Source organism: Somniosus microcephalus, chromosome 11 (assembly GCF_052327205.1).
Source record: "Somniosus microcephalus isolate GS21.2 chromosome 11, FLI_Smic_1.0, whole genome shotgun sequence".
In the NCBI taxonomy this organism is placed as follows: Eukaryota; Metazoa; Chordata; class Chondrichthyes; order Squaliformes; family Somniosidae; genus Somniosus; species Somniosus microcephalus.
Genome location: NC_140997.1, coordinates 20,962,825 through 20,987,116, shown reverse-complemented (window position 1 = coordinate 20,987,116; position 24,292 = coordinate 20,962,825). Strand labels below are relative to the sequence as shown.

Here is a 24,292-nt window from a genome sequence, read left to right as displayed (position 1 = left end):
ACAAAATGACAAGAGAAGCAGTAACTGAATCCAAATTAATGGAATTGGAACCCATGTTGTTTGAATTTGCCCATTCCTTGGGCCACTTTTTGGAGATTCAAGTTTTCATCACAAGAAAAAGTAACTGAAAAGAAAATGGGAAACACCACCAGAAAAATGAATGCAGCATGAAGAAATCTAGATCACGGGTCTGGAGTTGGACTCGCCAGACATAGATAGCTCTGCTCTACAGAAATCAATGTAGATACCGAACAATCCCACCTGAATCACGACAGACGGCACCTCCGACAATGTAGCAGTCTCTCAGCACTCTATTGAAGTGTCAGCCTAGATCACGTGCTCCAGTCCTGGAGTGGGGCTTGAACACACTACCTTCTGCCTCATAAAGGAAAGTGCTACCAACTGAGCCAAGCCAACACCTTATTTGCAAGCGAGACTAGATATCCACATGAACCTACAGCTTTTTTCATTCCCACCTGCTCTTCTACAATTTAAAACAGACGGGTTAAGAAATCACTTCCATCACACTGTCTGTGGTGTTCAGTGAGCATATGGATACAGTACAATCACAGTAGGAACAAGGGAAAACACTTACTCAGCTCTGCACACAGCCAGAGGACAGCACAAGGGAAAAAGAAGGCAAAAAGAGTCAGCACTACTGCACCATGTATTGTCTTTTTACTAGAGCATTTGGGGATTATCTGGGGTACCACAGCTATTACGGGATTATCGGTCACTTGGCAGTTGAGAATTTCGGAATAAAATGTTTCAAGTAACAAAACGCTCGACATTTATATCTGTAGCAAAACAGCCCACAGTTAACTGTGTCTTGGCGCACTTGCAGTATTCCCCACAGGGTTCCAGTGCAGTCTGGGACTATCTTTTTACCAAAGCATTCCTCAGCTGGATCTTGTTCATATCACAAGTCACACTGTAGAAAGACACAGGTATGGAATAACCATTAAAAAATATATATATATATAAAAAAAAATGCACTATGTAAATCAAGTACCTGGGCCTCAAGTTTTTCCCCGTCATACCAGAGGCAGGTGCACATCATTCAAGATTTGTTAGGAACAATTCAAAATGGCTACCCCTGCATCCATCAATACTTCCCACAGCATCGCCTGTGGCGCGCCGTGAGCTTAGCCACAAGCATTCCACTGAGTTCTACAATTTAAAAAACCAACAGTCAATACCACGCAAACTGCAAATTGGTATAGCTTCCAACCTGGAGGAGATAGGTCCAAACGGCGTCCTGAAACAAGAGACCCCTCGCTGCCTGCGTTTTCTGAATGCCTGCTCCACCAACTTCGCCTCCGATGAAGGGTCAATTCTCCAGAACGACCCCTTCCCGGGTTCTTCCTGCGACCGTGGCACTTTGATAAAATAGCGATTTAAAGAAAGGTTGTGGCGGATTGAATTCTGTCTCAAAGGAAAAAAATTAAGAATACTGAAAGCTCAACTGCAGTTAAACACGCACGACCAAATTGATTGAACAAGAGCACAGCAATTTAGGTTCAGCTCCACCTCAATTAGCAGAAATTAATTTAGTTCCATGATAAATAATGAATGTAAAAAATGCAAGGGGGTTTAACATTCTGGTCAAAAATAAAATTAACATAGAATCATACAGAACAGGGGGAGGCCATTCAGCCCATCGTGTCTGTACCAGCTCTTTGAAAGTGCTATCCAATTAGTTCCACCCCCCTGCTCTTTCCCCATAATCCTTCAAAATGTTCCTTTTTTTTAAAAAAAAAAAGAGTATATATCTAATTGCCAAATTGCATTATAAAAATATATGGCACGGCCCACATCAAGAACAGCTTGTAGTGCATTTAGGGGGCTTGCCCATAACTCATTGTCCCTTGTGGAATGTATTAAGATTAATTTGCACGCCAAGCATACCGTGCACCCGTTGTACAGCTCTCCCCTTCTGTCTGTAACTGCTTCTGGATTGCAGACCTACAGCAAACCCATCTGCGAAGTGATCGCTACATCTTGCCTCAAGCCACACATCCAGTTTTGCTGCTTTTATACATACTTGTGGAAGTCTGTGCAGTTGCCTGATCACAAGATGAAGCCACTAGTCTTTGATCTTGTATTATTTCTCCTGCTGGGTGGAGTATTACTGGTTTTTGAGTTTCTTTTGTTTTTTTATCCCACCATTTTTATTTTGTTTTTGTCTTTAAAAAAAAAGCCCGTTCTAGCATTTTAAGATCAAAAATATTTTTATATTTTACACATGCCAAGTCACGTCCTGAAAGCAGCCTGTCCACATGACACATTTTGCAGATGCCTTGTAATATTGGAATTGGATTCCAAAGGAACATTTTAATCCTCAAGAACCTACAGTTAAAATTTGGCAACGGAACAAACTGCTTCCAATTGAGAATCTCAGACTCTTCTGTCTCTCGCTGATTTCCAACAACTATTTTAAGCTTTAATCAGAAAAACGTCTTGAAAAAGCTTTGAGATTCGTTTTTGTGTTCCTATACACTCCAAGTCATGAATCCCCAGTTTCTGACAAAATAGAGGTATGTTCATTGGTTAATTAAGAAGCCACTTTTTGGAGGGATGGGCAGCACATAGAAACATAGACGATAGGAGCAGGAGTAGGCCATTCGGCCCTTCGAGCCTGCTCCGCCATTCAATGAGATCATGGCTGATCATCCAAATTCATTACCCTGTCCCTGCCTTCTCCCCATATCCCTTTAGCCTTAAGAAATATATCCAACTCCTTCTTGAATATACTTAATGAACTGGCCTCCACCGCCCTCTGTGGCAGAGAATTCCACAGGTTCACCACTCTCTGGGTGAAGAAATTCCTCCTCATTTCAGTCCTAAATGGCTTACCCCTTATCCTTAGACTATGACCCCTGGTTCTGGACTCCCCGGCCATCAGAAACATCCTTCCTGCATCTAGTCTGTCCAGGCCTGACAGAATTTTATAGGTTTCGATGAGATCCCCTCTCAATCTTCTAAACTCCAGTGAGTATAAGCCCAATCGACACAATCTCTCCTCATACGTCATTCCTGCCATCCCAGGTATCAGCCTGGTGAATCTTCGCTGCACTCCTTCCATGGCAAGAATGTTCTTCCTCAGGTAAGGTGACCAAAACTACACACAATACTCAAGGTGTGGTCTCACCAAGGCCCTGTACAACTGCAGCAAGACATCCTTGTTCTTGTACTCGAACCCTCTTGCTACGAAGGCCAACACACCATTTGCCTTCTTAACCGCCTGCTGCACCTGCATGCTTACCTTCAGCGACTGGTGCACAAGAACACCCAGGTCTCTTTGCACTTCCCCTTCTCCCAATCTATTGCCATTCAAATAATAATCTGCCTTTAGCACACTGTCCTTTCACCTATGGGATCTGGGTATCAGAACTAGCCCGGACAGAGACGATGATAATCCCTTCTTTCTGCAGGCTCCAAGGGTCCCATCTGAAAATTAGTTTTAAATTCTGGGTTTTCAGGACAAAACCTAACAACTATAAACACCCATTTTAATCAGGCATGAACAACACCGAGTGCATCTCCAGCATAAGAAACAGGAAAGATATGGCCTCTCAATAAACATTACATTTTTATGTGGAAACAAAGCTCCCGACTGTTTTCAGCATATGGCACATATTACGGGCAAGCATGACCACCACCCTGACTTGGACCCCAAATGCTGCATTTACACCACCTGAGGTGGCATGAATGATTGGAAAACCATCCTCTCCTTTGCACTGCCCAAGTACTCCAGACAGCGCTCATCTGAACTTCTTGTATAGTTAGTTAAGGTTCAAGCACGTGCTGGATATTAAATTGGGGCTGTAAGTTAATGTTCATTGATGGCTGGCTGTATCTTAGTGGGGATGTCTAATGGTTGCACTTGTATTTGTTATTCTTAATGATGCTTAAAGTTCTCACCACATCTTCGGATTACAGTGTTATATCCAGAACTATGGGATATTGCACCAAAAAAAAGCTCAGCTCTTACATCATAAGCCCATGTTACGTTACTGGTGAAGAAACCGCTGTTACTGTCTAACCACTGCGACAAACTAGTAATACACAACAAGAAATTGTAATTATGCAGAAATCCCTATGTCAATAATTAACTCAATAGTAACTACTTGGACTTGAACTGGGTTTAAAGAGGACTACTAGTTCACCGAGATTTAAATAATCCCTATTAATACAGGGGGATATTTAACCAAACAGCAACTACATTTTAAAGATGAGCTTGGTATCTAATGATAGGAAGATACTTCTAAAGTTTGATTAATCTGATAAAACCGTTTAACATCTTTCACGGGATAACCAGATAGAATTATCAAATAAATTGCTCTCACTTGTACATTTCTACCCCGGTGCCACTTAGTAGAGTGCACCCACCTGCCATCCTTTGTCAGCTGTTCTGTAGTAAGGGTAATGCTTTGTGATATGTGCATAGATGCCGCTTAGTGTTAGCTGTTTGTCCTGAGCAGAAGATATGGCCTGTACAATCAGCTGTGCGTAGGAATAGGGGGGTTTAGAATCATCCTGGCCAAAAAGAGAGAAACAATATTAAGAAAAATACAACACACACACACACACACACACACACACACTAGGGTCAGACTCTCAAAACAGAAGATTCTTCATTAAATTTAATTAGTTTTAGTGACATTTCATTTAAAAATCCAGGTCCAATATATTAGACAGAGAATATAAATATCTGAGTTCTAGAGTATCATCCTCAAATGATCTACTTCTGTAAAGATTCTGAGGCACGTAGTAAAGAACAATGGTGATGCACCCTGAACATTTGCGGTACAATTAAGAGTATTGCATGGTGCACCTAAAAGCTTACAACGCAATTTTAAGACTCAGCTCCACACTGTAAGATAGACCCTGCAGACCAGGAAGGTCCTCACTTTGATCTCCAGTCAGTGCTGAGCTACCTGATCTCAGCTAGAGCAGTGGTTTGGGCACAGGTATTTTGGCTTCAGTATCCTTAAGCTGGGGTGAGGGAGGAGAGGGGAGAAGAGGGGAGGGTGAAATGGAAGGCGTCCCCACTCTGAATCATCATCATTGTCCCGTACTCCTGCTGGAAACCATATGTGTTGATATTGAGTGACAACAGTCAGGCAGCCTACTGAGACTCATTGACTAGAATTACATGTGAAGAACCTGGACAAGATATTAAGAGGGCTGCTGGCATCTGTAGAACCATATCAGCACGAGTCATTATCTTTAGGAGCAAAGTAAAGGGGGGGGGGGGGGGGGGGGGAGGAGAAAAAGACCACAACTACAGAACTGAGAGATACACACTCGTAAAAACATTTCCAAACCTTGGGGCTATCGCCACCAGATGTTTCTGCCTGTTGCTCGGAAGCTGCTTTCTCTGCAAACGCCGCAGCTAGCTGTAGATCTCTGGTGATGTTGCGTCCAAAACGGTATCCAGAGGAGCCGGCACCACGTGGACTCACAGGGCAGGAGTTGGGGACACTGTTCAAAGAAAGCAAGTTGGGAAACAATTCGGTCAAAAACTGTTACCTGAATAAAATCTCCTGAAAAGTGAAATTAATAGATGAAATTACAGTTTCACTTAACCAATTTAAAACCCCCAGCTCTAGCATTTTAAATAGAATGCAAGCGCCTGGATTCTGTCGGATCGCAATTAAATCGTGTATTTTTGTGAAATAACTACTCAAAACAATCCTTCTTTCCTCATTTTATTTCCCTGACCCCTCCCCATAAAAACTCGTATTTTCCTCATCATGCAGAAAACGGCCCGTCAGGATCGCGAGAACTTCTGGTTTCAATGTTCCCCCCAAGGTGTGCGCGGCTGCACGCCGTGTGAGACGCCCCGCGCAGGCCGATCACCAGCTGCTCTGCTGGGAGAGATGAGGCGCAGCAAATTTAAAGGGCTTGCGCAGGGGAACAAGTTTAGAGGGAGCATTGGTCCCTTCCAGTACTATTGTGAATCGTGTCTCTCTTGAATATCAGGCAACACTGCAAAAGTTACCCATCAGTCTCTCAGTACCTCCCTCTCATTTAAGAGTTGCTGGCATTAGATGACTGTGACCAGCTGAAATTCCAGCGGGTCAAATATAGAGTCCGCAATACAAAACTTCAATATGAAGTCAGTGTACAACCAACCAGTCAGTCACCCTCACTCTCCCCACCTCACACACACACACACACACACATTACACAGCAAATAGACCAACATTCTTTCTGAATGTTCGGCTCACAACCATCGGATGCAAATAGTGCAGCATTGTCACTAGGCTTAAGTGCTTGGATATCAATACACGAGGAAAAAAAATCCACTTCAACTAACACAGTTTAATGTTGCGCAGTAAGTTTCTTGTCTCCTCTTCAGTTTTCCTTTTGAACCAATGCTAGAACTGTCAGGTAAATCCAGAGACAAGGGCTGGCTCGATTCCACAGCGAAACTCCTGGGAGTGGGGTGGGGAGGAGTCACTCCACATCTGTTTGACAGATACGCTGTAAATCCAGTGCTGTGACATACCAGATGTAAAAATCACTCTTGGATCTCCTGGGCATTTAACCTAGCACTAGCTAATTTAAATGTGTTAGATAGCTTGGACACTGCTGCCTACACCCCCTAAACATTTACACTAACTGCTAGGAGGGCGCTCTCTGCACATGTACTCTCTACAAATGCGCAGAGCTCCCTCCGGCACGGCAGAATTGCTGTGCAAATGCAGCAGCCTTAAATTCAGCATCTCAAATTGCTCCCACCGCCAGCGATGGACCTACAATCAGCAATATTCACCCCAGCATTATTTAGCATCGTCCGCATGCCCGATACGAGACTCCCAAAACAAGCGCTCTACTCGGAGCTCCGACACGGCAAGAGAGCCCCAGATGGGCAGAGGAAACGCTTCAAGGACACCCTCAAAGCTTCCTTGAAAAAGTGCAACATCCCCACCGACACCTGGGAATCCCTGGCCCAAGACCGCACAAAGTGGAGGAGAAGCAGCCGGGAAGGTGCCGAATACCTCGAGTCTCTTCGCCGGGAGCAAGCGGAAGCCAAGCGCAAGCAGCGGAAAGAGCGCACGTCAACCCAAGCACCCCACCCACCCGTCCCTTCAACCACCGTCTGCCCCACCTGTGACAGAGACTGTAGGTCCCGCATTGGACTCATCAGTCGCCTAAGAACTCATTTTTAATGTGGAAGCAAGTCATCCTCGGTTCCGAGGGACTGCCTAAGAAGGAAGATTATTTAGCACAAAATATTCTCTCGAGACAGGCCAAGTTTGGAAAGGACAAAATGTATCATTTAATCATACTGCTGGATGCTTATCTCAGTTCTCAAGTGGAAGATTTTTCACACACACCATTAATGAAATCGCAGTAACACTGAACAGACACGGCAGTAATTGAAAAGGCATTACTGTGAATTTCAGCGCCTCAAAGACTTTTTCTGGAGTGATGTCATAACTAAGGAAATTATAGGCTATTTCACTTGAAACACAATTGGATTAACAGCCTTCCAACATACGTTAAAGTCTTTTGAATCCAGCCACAACCACAGATACCCGTGTGATATGCAACACTTGTCTCACTACTGCTTTCAAACTTTCATGCAGTCCACACTCCCTACCACATACCGTTGCATGCACACTCTCAACCTTTCTCCAAATCACTGGACCATGACCAAGACCCTTGATCATACCCATCCCATTTCCTGTGTCTCTGCGCTCACCTCCCCCCACCTCCTCAAAATGGCAAGGACCCCCTTGTTCTCGCCATGCTCCACATTTGCCAGATCATTTTCCACCATTTATAACATGATCCCACCACTAAGCACATCTCAGTCTTCCAGAAGGACTGCTCCCTCCCAGGTGCTCTTGTTCACTCTTCTGACATTTTCCAAATATACACTCAAAACACAATCAGTGGGGTAGAGGAGAGGGATGCTGGCCCCATCCCAAATTTCTTTTGGCATGGATATGCACCCAAAACCAGAATTGCCCCGAATGCCCCAACTCTTATGCCTCACTGCACCTCTGTAAACCTTTCCCTTTACTGGCCCCCTGGGATAAAGTGCTCATTATTGCACCTGCTAATATTAAATTGGTGGAAGTTATCCATTTCTAGTGGTGATCTGTCAAACACGATTACCGCGAGAGCAGCGTAAAGAATTGAAAACAGCATGCACGCGTCCTGGACAGCAAAGATATAAAACTCAAGTAGATTTTGTTTGATTATTATATTTTAAAATAAGTGAAAGTGCAGTAAAGTTTGGACGCAAGCCTCTGATTACTGCTTGATGTTGCCGTCACACTTTGGGACGATTCTGGTGGCAGGAAACTCTGGACTGCAACTTAATCAATTGGGATGGTGTAGCTAAATCCAGTGTAGCCCTCTTAATACAAAACCTCCCTTCCACTGTGACGTCTCAGCCATATTTAAACCAATTTGCTGGGGTTTTCTACACAACTTCCATTTGCCAGCGTCCCTGGCAAACAGCTCAAAAATAATAATCACATGCTTTTCTTATACAGGAAACTCTTTGGTATCCGGCACCGACGGGACCGGCGTGTTGCCGGTTGATCAAAAATTTTGGATGCCGGAGGGTTATCTACCGAGGCTATTCTTAAAAAAGAAAAATTAAAAAAAATCAAGAAATGTGCAGTATACAGTAATTGGGTACTCACCTACAGAATGTTGTGTTAAATGGATGGTGGAAGATGCTTGATTAAGTACAGTACTGCCAGTTGAGGGTAATGCAATGCAATGACTACCAGCAGCGTGGGAGACACACAGTACCCCTGTAAAATGGCGGATCAGGAGAGACTACCGGCAGCGCGGGAGAGTCAGACTCCTGTTACAGGGGTATTGAGGTGTTCCAACTTCCAACAGCGCCAAGAAGCCGAGTGGTGGCAGTTTGGAGAACTACCCCCACTGACTAACTCGGCCACCACGGGAGACTCGGACTCGGCAACATTGCCAGTTATTGAGGTGTTGTTTACGGAGTGAGAATTTTGCTGGTTAATAGAGAATTCTGGATATTTAGGTGCCGTTTAAACAAGAGTTTCCTGTATATACAAAAATATTGCAGAGATACGCACAGCTCAGAAATGGCACAGTCCTCCATTTTCAAAAGGTACATCTTCTGGATCAATCAGAAATCTCGAATCATGGGAACTAAAGCTAAAGAAGAATTCACATTTATATGGGGCCTTTGACAACCTCAAGACTTTCCAAAGCTCTTCACAGCCCATGAAGTATTTTTTATAAATTGTAATCACCGCTGCAATGTAGGGAAAGCCAATTTGCGCTCAGCAAGTTCCCGCATACAGCAATAAGATTAATGGCCAGATAATTAGTGATGTTGGTTGAGAGATAAAATGTTGAGCAGGACACCGGGAGAACTGGCCTGCTTTTCTTTGAATAGTGCCACAGGATTTCTCCGTCCAACCAAAACATGCAGGTGGGGCTTCGGTTTACCGTCTCGTCCAAGAGACGCCACCTCCGATAGTGCAGTACTGCGCTGAAGCGGCAGACTAGATTATGTGATCAAGTCCTAACTTCTGACTCAAAGGCAAAAATGCTACCGCTGAGCCAAGGCCAACACATAGAAAGTTACACACCGCAGTCACCCAGGCTTACCACCACAAATAAATGCAGCTCTGTACAAACTGCATTGGCAGTCAAAGTGTTATGTCTTTAATTTCGCAACTTTATCACTGCAACATATTTGCATAATACTGTATTTGCGTTGGCATGCTCCATCAGAAAGCTCAAGTGAGTCCAAACCACTAACAAAGCATTTCCTTTCTGGTAGTCATGGGAGTTGTCAACACGTATGCGATCTGTTCCTCTCCTTTCTCGCCTCAGTGCAGCCCTGCCCCCACAACCCAAAAAAAGATAAAACGGTAATGACAGGAAATGTATTTAAGGTTGATTTTTTTTTTTAAATGCAAGAAGCTGTCACAAGATGGCGCCCTCGACATGCCTGTTGAGCACTGGTGTTGAAGAACAAACGACCTCAAGCAAAACAGTTCAGCAAACTGGAGTCATTTTGCCTCTGCCAGCAATTGTTAATATTTAATTTAAGTGACTCCAGAGCGGAGGATCTATAAAAAAGGTAGGCAACGTCAATTTGTGATCGTGGCAAACACATCCCAATGACGCACGTGGTCATCACACCCAACATCAGTGCCCGTGAGGCAACTTAAGAACTTTCAAAAAATTTGGTTTCAATTTTTAAAATTGGGCTTGGTCCAGCACATTCTAAGACACAGTACATCCGACAAAAACGTTACATAGAGAAGGGCACCAAAAGTGACCTTATGTTCAACGTTTCAGTTGCACAATAAATCACAAGTTGGGGAGAAGCATAGTCTGTTCCAGGAGGAACACTCTGCTCCCACATAAAATGGCACTCTCTAAAGTGTAAACATCAACATTTGTGCTGTACTATTCTCTAGACGGCTGGGACACTTCCAGCAATGAAACATCATTTTTTGTATAAATGTTTTGCTTCTCTCAATGGCTCAACAGCAGTAATTGTAAGTAATTCTTGTCCAGCTTGAATTGGAAGACTCCTTGCCTTTGCAGAGTTGCGCGGCCCAAGAATTGGCAATTACCACACTCACAGCATTCTGCCAACTGAATTTAACAGTCTCATGACAGAATGGTGGACATTATTTACTCAGACCAGATTTTAGACAGCAGCCCAAATATTTATTTCCACTTGAGTAGTGCGCCCCTGGCCGGGCTCCCACCTACCGCCCTCCGTAAACTTGAGCTCATCCAAAACTCTGCTGCCAGTATCCTAACTCGCACCAAGTCCCCTTCACCCATCACCCCTGTGCTCGCTGACCTACATTGGCTCCCGGTTCAGCAAAGCCATTTTGAAAATTCTCATCCTTGTTTTCAAATTCCCTCCATGGCCTCACCCGCCCCTATCTCTGTAATCTTCTCCAGCCTCACAATCATCTGAGATCTCTGCTCTCCAATTCTGGCCTCTTGTGCATCCCCGATTTTTAAACGCTCCACCATTGGCAGCCGACCCTTCAGCTACCAAGGTCCTAAGCTCTGAAACCCCCTCCCTGAACCTCGCTTTCCTCCTTTAAGACTCTCCTTAAAACCTCTCTCTTTGGCCAAATGTTTGGTCACCTGTCCTGCTATTTCCATATGCAGCTCGGTGTTTGATAACGCTCCTGTGAAATGTCTTGGGACGTTTTACTACGTTAAAGGCGCTATATAAATCCAAGTTGCTGTTGTAGTGATATGGAGCACGAAAGCCTTAGTAAATGCTACAACTACAATCAATGCTCTCTCTAAGCTGCGCATGTGCACAACTGCGCATTAACCTGCAAGGTCCTGCGCAGGCCGCTCACCAGCTTTTACACTGTAAATACCGCGCATGTGCAGAAATTTAATGCGACTGCGCATTAAAAGAAACAGGCAGTGCAGAACAAAGTGCAGCCTACAGGGAACATTGACTACAACCTATAAACAAACATGCATCAAGAACAAATACAACAGTCCTTTTAGTCTTGACGAACAAAGGCCAGGTTACTGGTCGGGAGTGTTAAATATGTTTAATCTTCTTGTAACACTGTCGTTAACATTGCACGGCAGCATAATGCCACACATCAAACAGTCCCTCTCATGCAAGAGTGAGTTCAAGGTCTGATCAATCACCAGAAGTCACAGTACTATTTCAGAGACCTGCTTTCAATCCTTTAAATTCGTTTGAAATCAGGTTTTCGAGATGAATGAAGAATGTAGAAACAGAACTGACAAAGCTACATACAAAAATAGCCATAATACATTAATACTTTTAATCCACTGCGTATTGCGACAGGATTCATACACAAGAACACCCACTTTTGTCTGAGAAATAATTTGAAAATCTTCCTGAAAGAGTGATGGAAGCAGATTCATTCGTAAAAAGGGAATTAGACATATACCTGAAAAGGAAAAATTTGCAGGCCTATGGGGAAAGAGCAGGGGAGTGAGGCTAATTGGAGAGCTCTTTCAAAGAGCCAGCAAAGGCACGATGGGCCAAATGGCCTCCTTCTGTGCTGTATGATTCTATAAATAGGCCTGTTTGGTATGATATAACCAGACATTCACCGCGGACTTACAATTAGCTTATTTAGATGAAAGGAAACCCTGTCGTTAACAATGATCAGAAATTTAAATTAGTGAACCATTCCGATCTAGGTCAAAGATACCGTCTGCATTGTAATTAAGAATGAAACCAAGCAACTTCGGATTTGTGACACTCACTTAACAAGAGGCCTATCGGAACGTTCTTGTATGGTGCAGAAACTATTTCTCCAAATTAGCCAAGTGGCTGGTTGCATTAGCAGTTTGTGTGTCAGTATTAATACTCTTCTGTTTCCACCACTTCCAAAGTCACAAAAAGAAAAGACATGCATTTATATAGCGCCTTTCACAACCACCAGACGTCCCGAAGTACTTTACAGCCAATGAAGTTCTTTTGAAGCGTAGTCACTGTTGTAATGTACAAAACGCGGCAGCCAATTTGTGCACAGCAAGCTCCCACACACAGCAATGTGATAATGACCAGATAATCTGTTTTAGTGATGTTGAGTGAGGGATAAATATTGGCCAGGACACCGGGGAGAACTCCCCTGCTCTTCTTTGAAATAATGCCGTGGGATCTTTTACATTCACCTGAGAGTGCAGACGGTGCCTTGGTTTAATGTCTCATCCGAAAGACGGCACCTCCGACAGTGCAGCACTCCCTCAGCACTGCACTGGAGCGTCAGCCTAGATTTTTGTGCTCAAGTCCCTGGAGTGGGACTTGAACCCACAACCTTCTGACAGAGGCAAGGGTGCTACCAACTGGGCCACAGCTGATACAAGACTGACATTTATATTGATGATACAATAAAGGGATACACCAGGGTGAGTAAATAGCTTTATGCACCCAACCAGGGCAGGTAAAAATTAGGTAAATAATATGTACACCTTGCTTTGCCATTAAGTCCCAGGAAGGAGAAGGGGGAAGAGAAATAGACAGGAGAGAGAGAGAGAGAGAGAGCGCGAGAGCGAGTACATGGTGGAAAAGGTAATGAAAATCGGCAATACAAATAAATGCAAGGAACATGGAGAAGGGGAAATGGTAACTATATTTGATGTGCCAAAAGGTCAGAGAGGCACTGGTGAAGGTGCAAAAAAGATTTACAAGGATGATACCAGACTAAGAGGGTATAGCTATCAGGAAAGACTAAATAGGCTGGGGCTCTTTACTTTAGAAAAGAGAAGGCCGAGGCATGACTTAATAGAGCTCTTTAAAATGATGAAGGGGTTTGATAGGATAGACGTAGAGAAGATGTTTCCACTAATGGAGAAATCCAAAACCTGGGGTCATAAGACAGTCACTAATGAATCCAATAAGGAATTCAAGAGAAACTTCATTACCCAAAGAGTGGTGAGAATGTGGAACTTGCTACCACATGGAGTGGTTGAGGCAAATAGCATAGATGCCTTTAAGGGGAAGCTAGATAACTACATGAGGGAGAAAGGAATAGAAGGATATGTTGATAGGGTGAGATGAAGTAGGATGGCAAGAGGCTTGTGTGGAGCATAAAAACTAGTATAGACCAGTTGGGCCGAATGGCCGGTTTCTGTGCTGTAAATTTTAAACAATTCAATTTGAATGCAGACTAGCTCTGCTGCATTTATTACTTTCCAGGTCAGCTGTGAACACTGCAGTTTGACAACATTGTCATTTGTTCAAGAAGACACAGCTACAGCCATTACTCATTTTCGTTTCTCTAACACGTTACTGTGAATACAGCAGATAAGGGTGATGGAAAACAAACAGATGGGACGATTATCATGGTTTTTGACATCACCATGTTTCAATGTCATGACAAACACGGAACATCACCAAACTGCTGGCGTCTAATTCTGACAAGTTGTGTGAAAACATCACAATCTGCTCAGCACACAACAGCCAAAGGATCAAAGTACAGCTGGCAAAATCAAAACAATGTGCAAGCAGAATTTGATATACCTGCTCTCTGCTACCCATTCTGTCCAATCAACAATATGCAAAGCAAAAGTGTCAACTCACAGAAGATTACATCCAAACTTATGGGCTGAGATTTTTCCTCACCTCGGCGAGTCCGGGGTGGGCGATGTCAGCGACGGGTCACGACCCCGCTGCTGGCTCCCTCCCGTTCCAGAAAATGAAATTCCATTGATGGGCGGGCTCGTTAAGTCTACCCAGCGTGTTTCCTGGTCCAATTAGAGGAAGCGGGTCTGGCGACTTCATTCATGACGCGTCATCAGCTGGTTTTCTTAAAGGGACCATGGCCACGTTTCTTTTGACATTTGTGCTGTCAGTGTTCTACAACATTGAAGTGCAGCAAACACCGATAATGGCAGCACCTAGGTTTCCCCATGATTCCCTCCATATGCTTGTGGAGGGAGTCAGAGCACGCAGGGAGGTTCTCTTCCCTTCCAATGGGCGGAAGACACCTCCCCAGGAGACCAAAACAGCCTGGTTGCACATTACACGGGAGGGAGCGAGTAGGGACGTGGTCAGGAGGACCTGGGTGCAGTGGCGCAAACGTTTCAATTATCTCTCATTAGATCACAAAACATTAATACAAAGCCACACTCCCCTTCATCTTGCTGTGCCTCTCATCACATACCCATTACTCTGCCTTCCCTACCCTACACCTGCACATCCTTACTCTGCACCTCCACCCATCCCTCTCTCTATCTACATTACCACATCCTCAACTCACTAGCCACCCCTCACACTCACCCTCATCCTAGAGCAATCACACCAACAAACACACAAGGGTAGCCAATTGGGTGTTTTATCCAATGTCCATGTAAAGTTTCTGTTGATGTGCTGTCAAACATTGACACCTTTATTTTCAACACTTTCTGTTCTTTGACAGATTTGCGTGCACCTTTGAAAGTGGCTTAGTGAGTTGCAGTGAATGATAGACGTTTCCGACATTACAACAGTGACTACACTTCTAAAGTACTTCATTGGCTGTAAAGCTCTTTGGGATGTCCTGAGTTTGTGAAAGGCGCTATAGAAATGCAAGTATTTTTTTTAATATACCTAGGCGCAACCACCCTGTAACCATTACAAACCAGCTGCACCCAATAGGAACTGCAGACAGAAAAAGATTCCTTGAAAAGCTCTTCCTTTCCAACCCTGAAAATATGGCATTGCGGACATACAACTTTTAAATAAGTGCGTGAGACTGAAGCCAGGATGTGCTGCGGGAAGCAGAAGCAGCAGAGATTTTCATTATTCTTTTTGACTTGTACAGTTTCTAATTTTGGGGCAACCAAAATGTTTCAAGATGAGCAATGTTAATATGTCAAACTAAATAAACTGATGCTTGCAGAAATTCAATTAATGTAATATGACAAGAATTTCTCAACAAGCACAACAAAATCACGAGGAGTTAAAATATTCCATGAAAGGGATGATTGTGTCCCTTATTTTTTTCTCAAATATACACTCAACGGGCAACTTAATAACATCGAGCTCCCGGTGGAGAGCCTCACCTCACAATGAACCAATTAAAATTTGAGGTCAGGAAATTACCCCTCTCCACTCCAGGACATGAAATGCCACATGAAACTGGACTCTGTCCTTTACGTGGGAAGGTCAAGGTGCCCATTTTCTCAATGATCACTCTAAAGATAATGAAAATTATTCCTTTCCCCCCACACTTACTGCAACAAGCTTCAATAAGAAATCCAACAATAACCAAGGACATTTGTGACAATTATGGAAGAAGCTGGGGGAGAGCGAGGATGCAAGACATGTAAGCCCAAGGACTCATGTCCCACAAGGGTTTTGAAAATGCACTGTAAGATTTCTTCACGCTCTGAGATCTCAGAGATGTCTGTTTGAATCAGTTGGAAGGACTTTCGCCTCGGTCAAAAGGACAGGGATTCAAGTCCCATTCTAGGACTTGAGCACATGAAACTAGGCTGACAATCTAGTGCAGTACTGAGGGAAAGCTGCACTGTCAGAAGGGCAGTTCTTCGAAATGAGGTGTTAAAAAAAAAAAAAAAGTTAAGTAGGATGTGGGTGTCACTGGCAAGGCCAGCATTTATTGCCCATCCCTAATTACCCTGGAGACGGTGGTGGTGAGCCGCCTTCTTGAACCGCTGCAGTCCATGTTGTGAAGGTACTCCCACAGTGCTGTTAAGGAGGGCGTTCAGGATTTTGACCCAGCGACGATGAAGGATCGGCGATATATTTCCAATTCAGGATGGCGTGCGACTTGGAGGGGGAATTTGGAGGTGGTGGTGTTCCCAGGCGCCTGCTGCCCTTGTCCTTCTAGGTGGTAGAGGTTGTGGGTTTGGGGGATGCTACTGAAGAAGCCTTGGCGAGTTGCTGCAGTGCATCTTGTAGATGGTACACACTGCAGCTGCGGTACGCTGATGGTGGAGGGAGTGAATGTTTAAGGTGGTGGATTGGGTGCCAATCAGCGGGCTGCTTTGTCTTGAACTACTTGAGTGTTGTTGGGGCTGCACTCATCCAGAGTATTCCATCATACTCCTGACTTGCATCTTGTAGATGGTGGAAAGGCTTTGGGGAGTCATGAGGTGAGTCACTTGCCGCAGAATACCCAGCCTCTGACCTGTTCTTGTAGCCACAGTATTTACATGGCTGGTCCAGTTAAGTTTCTAGTCAATGGTGACCCCCCCAGGATGTTGATGTGGGGGATTCAACGATGGCATTGCAATTGAATGTCGTGGGGAGGTGGTTAGACTCTCTCTTGTTGGAGATGGACTGAAGGCCCATTCGTCTCTTCCCAGTGGATGTTAAAAGATCCCATGGCACTTTTCTGAAGAGCAGCGAGATCTATTTCCTGGCCAACGCCAATATTCCTCCCTCAAATACCACCAAAACAGATTAAGTGGTCATTCATTTCATTGTTATTCCGAGACATTCTTGAGCACAATATGACTGCTGCCTTTGCCTACATAACAGTGGCTATACTTCAAAAGCAATTCACTGTACATAAATCATTTTTGGACATTCCGAGAGGTGATGAGGCTCTATATAAAAAAAGCGAAGACTCTTCTGATATTTCTAGTACAACTGCCCCCTTTGGTTACGGCGGAGGGAGTCCTTGGGGTGCGAAAATTCTGTAGCTTAAGTTTTAATTTGAGTAAATCCAGTCTAAAGTCTGGAATTACACCAACACAGGAACTCCTTGCTCCAATCCTGCAATCCCGTCTGAATAAACTCAGTAGCCCAAATAGTGTCAGACTTTGTGGTTGTCTGGCAATTCAATGGATACATTTGTAATCTACCGTATTGGAAGAATGTACAGACAACTCAACAATCTGCCAACAATCAGAGGCTTCCAATTAAAAGCAGTAGTGAAATGAGAGGGTTCCGACGACCAGAAAGGCCCACAATAACCAAATATGATCAACTATTAACGTTTAATAATACTATTCCCTCACGAGCTTGAGACACACAACTCTGCACACACACTCTAGACAAGACACCCGACATACACTGGATTCAAAGCCACAGCCACGTGCAATCGTAAGGATTCACAAAATATTCTGGAATGTATGCAAAGGATTTGTGGAGTTTTACATATGCGCTTACGGAGATTGGAAGGGGCTCCTTGAAGTTTCTGGTTTTATACTAATCAATATCTGGGCAGTTCCCAGTAATCAGAGTACATCTGCACAGCCATGCAAGACCTAACAATACAGTTACTATGAAGAGACATGTTACACCAATATTCAAACAATTTAGGGTGGAGCTAACAAAATAAACCACAAAACAACAATTAAAAATTAACAGTTGTCCTGGTTATAGTACAAGGCTATCACACATCTGCAACAGCAAGATTGTATCTGTATTCATGCACAATTATACAAGCTTATAATTATTGTGGGTAAGGCGCTTTCCATGCCACCGTTTCTTGTCCTTCCTAAACTGAGAGCAATAGCTGCATGATTATTATACTATAGTTAGTGATCACTATATTAACCTGCCTTTACAATTCCAGAAAGAAAATAAGTTTTTAACCCTAAAGTGGTTTGTACTATTTTGAATCTGATCAACTTCAAAACTGTTTGGTTTCCTTCCAAATGAAACAAACCATGTCTAGACCAGGAGTATCCAGCCTTTGAGCTGGGGTCCAAATACACATGGTCGACATCCCATCTTCCACCATCTAAACCAGATCCAAAGCTCTGCTGCCCCTATCCTAACTCGCACCAAGTCCCGTTCACCCATCACCCCTGTGCTCGCTGACTTACATTGGCTCCCTGTCCGGCAACACCTCCATTTTATAATTCTCATCCTGGTTTTCAAATCCCTCCATGGCCTCGCCCCTCCCCCATCTCTGTAATCTCCTCCAGCCCTACAACCCTCCGAGGTAGCTGCACTCCTCTAATTCTGGCCTCTGGCGCAGCCCCGATTTTCATCGCTCCAACATTGGCGGCCGTATCTTCAGCTGCCTGGGCCCTAAACTCTGGAATATCCTCCCTAAATCTCTCTGCCTCTTCACTCCTTTAAGATGCCCCTTAAAACCTACCTCTTTGACCAAGATCACCTATCTGAATAGCTCATGTGGCTCGGTGTCAAATTTTGTTTGATGATCGCTCCTGTGAAACGCCTCGGGACGTTTTTCCGAAGTTGAAGGGGCTATATAAATGCAAGTTGTTGTTGTTATGAAAAACTAGTAAGTGGGCCACATAGGATCACACAAAAATTCGAGACCTGATGCAGAAAAATGAAGCCCCATACAAAGAGACCACATACACAAAAAAGGCAAAAAAAATTGGAATAAATTCATTTTTCCTGCCTGTAAAACAGATTTATCACCAACATATTTGCAGAAAAATCTGATGGAAAATAATCTTTAACCATTTCTTAAGTTTGTCCAAATCCTCAGTCATTTCTCAGCCATCTGCACAGCAAACCAACAGAGAGAGGTGCTGCAGTGTTCAAAACACAAATCGACTTTTTTCCTTAGAACAACATAAATTAGGCCAGAAACACTCCAGAAAAACATGCTCATTGTCAACCTCCACCTCATTACCACAACACGGGTGCCAAGGCGCCTCCCAGGAGCGTTATCAGACAATATTTGACACCGTGCCACATAAGGAGATATTGGCCCAGAAGTTCGGGTCGGGGGCTTCCCGCGGGTGTAAGCCCCCGACCTGCACTTACCTAGCGCGCCGGCCGTTGAGCGGTGGGCCCGCGTGGAATTCCAATCCTGGGCCTGCTCCAGCTGCCGGCGCGCAGTGCTTGCGTATCCCAGGGGCGCAGTTAGTTCGAAGCGTCCCCTGGGATCACGTGGGCCATGGGGAGCCAATCGGAGCAGGGAATGCTTCATTCACAAGTTTGACAGGAAGTGCAGTCAAACTTATAAATACTACGAGCCCCAAAACATCACTAAATCTTCAAATAATTTTTTTTTAAATCACATTTTTTAAATAAACTATAAATTACATGAAATAACTATTTTAAACAATAATTTAAATTTTTGAAAAAAATAATTTTATTTTCTAACAGGGCTAAAAATAAACTTACCTTTCTTTAAAGTATTTAAAAATAATAAACCTGTGGAAAAAATGTTTTAATTTTAATTAATTCACCACTTACCTTGTAAAAAGCAGGCCTTGCGACTGCTTTTTAAATGTCTAACTTCTGGAGACTTACCCTCCCGGGAAAACCTGCAAAAAAAAAGTTCGATGCGCACGCGCAGCCTCTCCTGCGCACGCATTCGACTTCTGAACCCCTTTCAGGGGAACGGAAGTGCCGGTTTCCCGCGCATGCGCAGTGCATGCAGGAAACCGGCACTTCCATTGGGCCTACGGGTGAGTACCCCGTGCGTACTCACCCGTGGGGACCCCGTGCGTACTCACCCGTGGGGACCCGAAGTTCTGGGCATTAGGACAGGCAACCAAAAGCTTGGACAAAGAGGTCAGTTTTAAGAAGCGTCTTAAAGGAGGAGAGGGGGAAGATAGGTGGAGAGGTTTAGGAAGTGAATTCCAGAGCTTGGAGTTTTATTGCCATGAATTCACTCTCCACTGATGTCAGTTTCAAACTGGAGAGAACCTTCATCCAGGAGTGAAACTGCTCGAAAATCACTTTGCCGGGGACAGTGGCATCAATAGCAGTGGGAAGGAAGGAATTGAGCAAATAAATATTAGTGACAGCCTGGGCGGTTGCTAATACTGTTTACATCCCTTTAACATCGTCAACAACCAATCTTTCTAACAATGTAGAGAAATGTGAAAGAAATTGCTTTCTATCCCACCTAGTCCCTGGTTATACAAACTGGGGGAGGAGGAAGAAAGGAACACAATTTACTGTAAACACGACTGGGACTCCAGCAATACTACTACACCAAAAATAAACATTGGCCCAGAAATTCCAGAACGGGGCTTGCAGCACGTGCAAGCCCCATATTTACACTTACCCCGCGCTACTGACGATCAGCTCCAGGGACGCCTGGACTTGGTGAATGAAAAAGAAGAATCCCGGGCAGCGTATGACGTCACGCCGCCCAGGAGTGCAGCCAGCGCGAAGCCAGGAGCGTGCAGTGTAAGTGAGACACGCCCCTTGAGGTCTCAGTTTCACTGGACACGCCCCCAATGTTTCTGTCAAGCTGCTAAGGATTTTTACATGCAAAGCAGCAGTTTAAATAGGTTTTTGGAAGTTTTTTGAAGATTTTGGTAACTTTTATAAACTTTTTTAAATGTTTACATTATTTTGAGTAATCTGAAGTAGTTTTAAAGAGAATTAAAGCAATTTAAAGACTTTTAAAAGCCCTAAAAGAATTTTTTTAATTCCATTTATTTATTTAGCAATGTCGTCGTCATACGTGTCTTCACACTGTTCCCTTTGGTGAACTGTATGAAGTGGTGGAAGGATTTATGGCCGTGATTAACGCTCATTCCGTGACCGTAACCATCTTTGAACCAGCCATTAGGGCGGTTAGTCCTATGGCGGGAGGGTTTTACGGGCTCCCACAAGCTATACAAGGAGGGGGGGCCACCCACACCCACGGACGCAAATATCCCACTGGATGTCAACCCAGAATTTAGAGCCGGAGCTCCGACTCCACTTGCCGGGACTGTCTGGAGCGGGGTTCGAAACCCTACCCTGATCTGGCCCAGCGGCGGGGATCCTACCGCTATGACAAAGGCCCAATCCGAATAGCAACGTGAAATGGCAGCATAGGGCTCCAGTCACGGGGAGGGAAAAGGCGCAGGAAACGTATGGGTGTCACCTTTTGTGTGGAGTGGGCCTTTTGCGTAGCAGTAAGCATCCCCGCCGCTGGGCCAGAAGGAGTAGGGTTTTGAACCCCACTCCAGACAGTCCCGGCAAGTGGAGTCGGAGTTCCAACTTTAAATTCTGGGTGGACATCCAGCGGGATACTTGCGTCCGTGGGTGTTGGTGGCCCCCCGCCCGTCAGATGGGTTGTGGGAGCCCGTAAAACCCTCCCGCCATAGGACTAACCACCCTAATGGCTGGTTCAAAGATGGTTACGGTCACGGAATGAGCGTTAATCACGGCCATAAATCCTTCCACCACTTCATACAGTTCCCCAAAGGGAACAGTGTGAGGATACGTACGATGATGACCTCTTGCGCAATGCACCTCCTTGGACCCTCAGTCGCAGATGCGAGGGGGCAAGTCGTGCAATTGTTAAATTTTTCATTTTATTGACATGTAAAATGTTGGCCCAGTAATTCCCTTCCAACTGCGCGAGTACGGTCGGGGTACTTACACATCTGGCCGGATGAAATGCCGGTTTTCAGCATGCACAGTGCTTTTGGGGAAAACCGGCATTTCCTGTCCTCTGAACGAAGGGGTTCAGAGGCAGAACGCGTGCGACTGCACAGGCAGCGCGTGCGCAGTATAATTCGCCGCTTTCATTACTGCTTTCAGTGAGGTCAAGTCCTTACAACTTACACATGAAAAAAGCATGGGTACAGTTGCTACAGAGGCTGCGGAGGAAGATATTTCTTATCGTGGAGCTTCTGAAAGTATGTATGTCTGTATATATTCCTTTGCGTGTTATGTATATATTCCTTTACTTATGTGTATGAATGTATTATTTAGTTATGGCTTTCAGAGAAAGTAACTTATTTGAAAATCATAATTAAAAACATACATTCATACACATTAGTAAAGGAATATAAAACATACATACATATACGTAAAGGAATATATGTGGACATACATACATAACTCATTCTCACATTCCATTCACACAGCCACAATTGCTCCTTCTACCTACCGTTCTGAAAACCCTTTAAAAAAAAAAAAAAAAAAATTTTTTTAACTTTAAAACTTACTTAAAATTTCTTAAAATAACTTCCCTCCCTTTCCCAAACAAAAATATTGCATTTCAGAAGCTACACGATAAAATGTTTCTTCCTCCGCAGCCAATGAACCACTTTACACTTGCTTTTTTCAAGTGTAACTTCTGAGGACTTACCCTCACGGATTTCATGAATGAAATCTACAAAGTTCACTGCGCAAGCGCTGCCTGTGCAGTCGCACGCGCTCGAGGTCTGGAAATGCCGGCGTTCCCCGCATGCGCTGTTCATGCTGAACGCCGGCATTTCCAATGGCCAGATGCGTGAGTACCCCGAGCGCACTCACGCCTTTGGCTGCGAATTTCTGGCCCATTAGAGAAACTTGATTGAGAAAGTTGGAGACCAAAGTGATCATGTGGCTGTGATGTTTCGATTTTATTCAGCGTTGTAGAATGTATACTGCTGCAGAGATTATAGTATATGATGGAAAACAATCCTGTTCTTAAGGCAGTGAAGTGGGGGAGTTTGCAGTCGGAAAGTTACGAAAGTGATAAAACACTGCCAAAATTTGCCGCTTTTGAGCAGAACCTGTTTGGGAGCTACATGAAAACACAGAATGCACGGGCCACAAGGTCAAAAGGGTATTGCTGTTTGTTGTGTGTGTGTGTGTTTTTTTTAGTGTCAGAGCACTGAAGGGGGATGGGCAAAGGCGCTCTGTAAAAGGAACTTGAATGTGTTTATTAATTTAAAGCAGGCTAACCAATGGGGAAGTAGCAAGCAAAGCATGAACCATATAAGGGAAAATTACACCAGAGGTGCTGCAAGGGGCAGATAAAGTGCTGAAGGCATTTGCTGCTGTGCAAAGGGAGGAAAGGGAGGAGGCAGAAAGCTGAATGAAAGACACCGGGTGTAAACAAGCTGGATCAAACTAAAGTCGCATTCGCCACAAAAGCAGTGTTTTTATATGCTGCAGAAAAAAAACCGTCAACAGTATTCATTACAAGCAAATCTGGACTGGAAACTAATGTTGGATTTGGTATTATTGTAGATATTTCATCTCCAGGATACTAAAATAATTTTCTCAATAATGTCTCAATTTAGCAAACCGGAGATATTTGCATCTCCATAACTAAATTAAAAAAAACACAGCAGCCTCACATATACCAGCGATACACAGGCACCCCGCCATATTTGGAATTCTAAACATTTAGTTTTCAAAATCTACACATATTCGATCCTGGAATGGCTGTACAATACTGCACATTTTAAAGTTTGTGAAATACACAGGACGGATTTTCAGCAACAATACTGGAAAGAAAAATAACTGAATTTGGTCACTGACCCAAATTCAGTTTGGCTCCCGATCCGGCAACGCCTCAATTTTAAAATTCTCAACCTTGTTTACAAATCCTTCCACGACCTCGCCCCTCCCCATCTCTGTAACCCTCTCCAGCCCTAAAACCTTCAGAGATCGCTGCACTCCTCCAATTCTGGCCTCTTGCGTATCCCTGATTTGTATCGCTCCACCATTGGCAGCCGTGCCTTCAGCTGCCTCGACCCTAAGCTCTGGAATTCCCTCCCTAAACCTCTCCACCGCTCTACTTCTCGCCCTTCCTTTAAGATGCTCCTTAAAACCTCCCTCTTTGACCAAGCTATTGGTCACCTGTCCTAATAGCTCCTTATGTAGCTTGGTATCAACATTTTGTTTGGTGATCACTCCTGAAAAGCGCCTTGGGACGCTTTACTACGTTAAAGGCGCTATATAAATGCAAGTTGTTGTTGTTGGGTTTAAGGTTAAAGTGTGCTCCCCAGGTTGGTTAAGGAGATACACCAGTTGCTTGCCTGGTTTACTCAGATCCCAGGTGCCCTGCAGAGGGCGCCGTGCCGTTTCCATCTCACACTTCCAGCGACTTGCAGGGCAAAATATCGTCAACATTAAATGGGCAAGGGCAAATCAAACGAGCAGCGAGCGTCTTTCGTTGGGCTATCG

The 24,292-nt window shown here is 44.3% G+C and overlaps 1 protein-coding gene across 1 annotated transcript in view; it reads right to left on the bottom strand.

Annotated features, from left to right (window-relative positions):
- The window catches only part of foxk1 (forkhead box K1), a 126,016-nt gene that overhangs the window by 17,844 nt on the left and 83,880 nt on the right, over nucleotides 1-24,292 (bottom strand). Inside the window, exons 3-5 of the mRNA XM_086000301.1 lie at nucleotides 5,331-5,487; nucleotides 4,393-4,539; nucleotides 1,232-1,425 (exon numbers count right to left, since the gene is read on the bottom strand). Of these exons, the coding sequence (XP_085856427.1) occupies nucleotides 1,232-1,425; nucleotides 4,393-4,539; nucleotides 5,331-5,487 (498 nt within the window). The remainder of the gene's footprint in view (nucleotides 1-1,231; nucleotides 1,426-4,392; nucleotides 4,540-5,330; nucleotides 5,488-24,292) is intronic.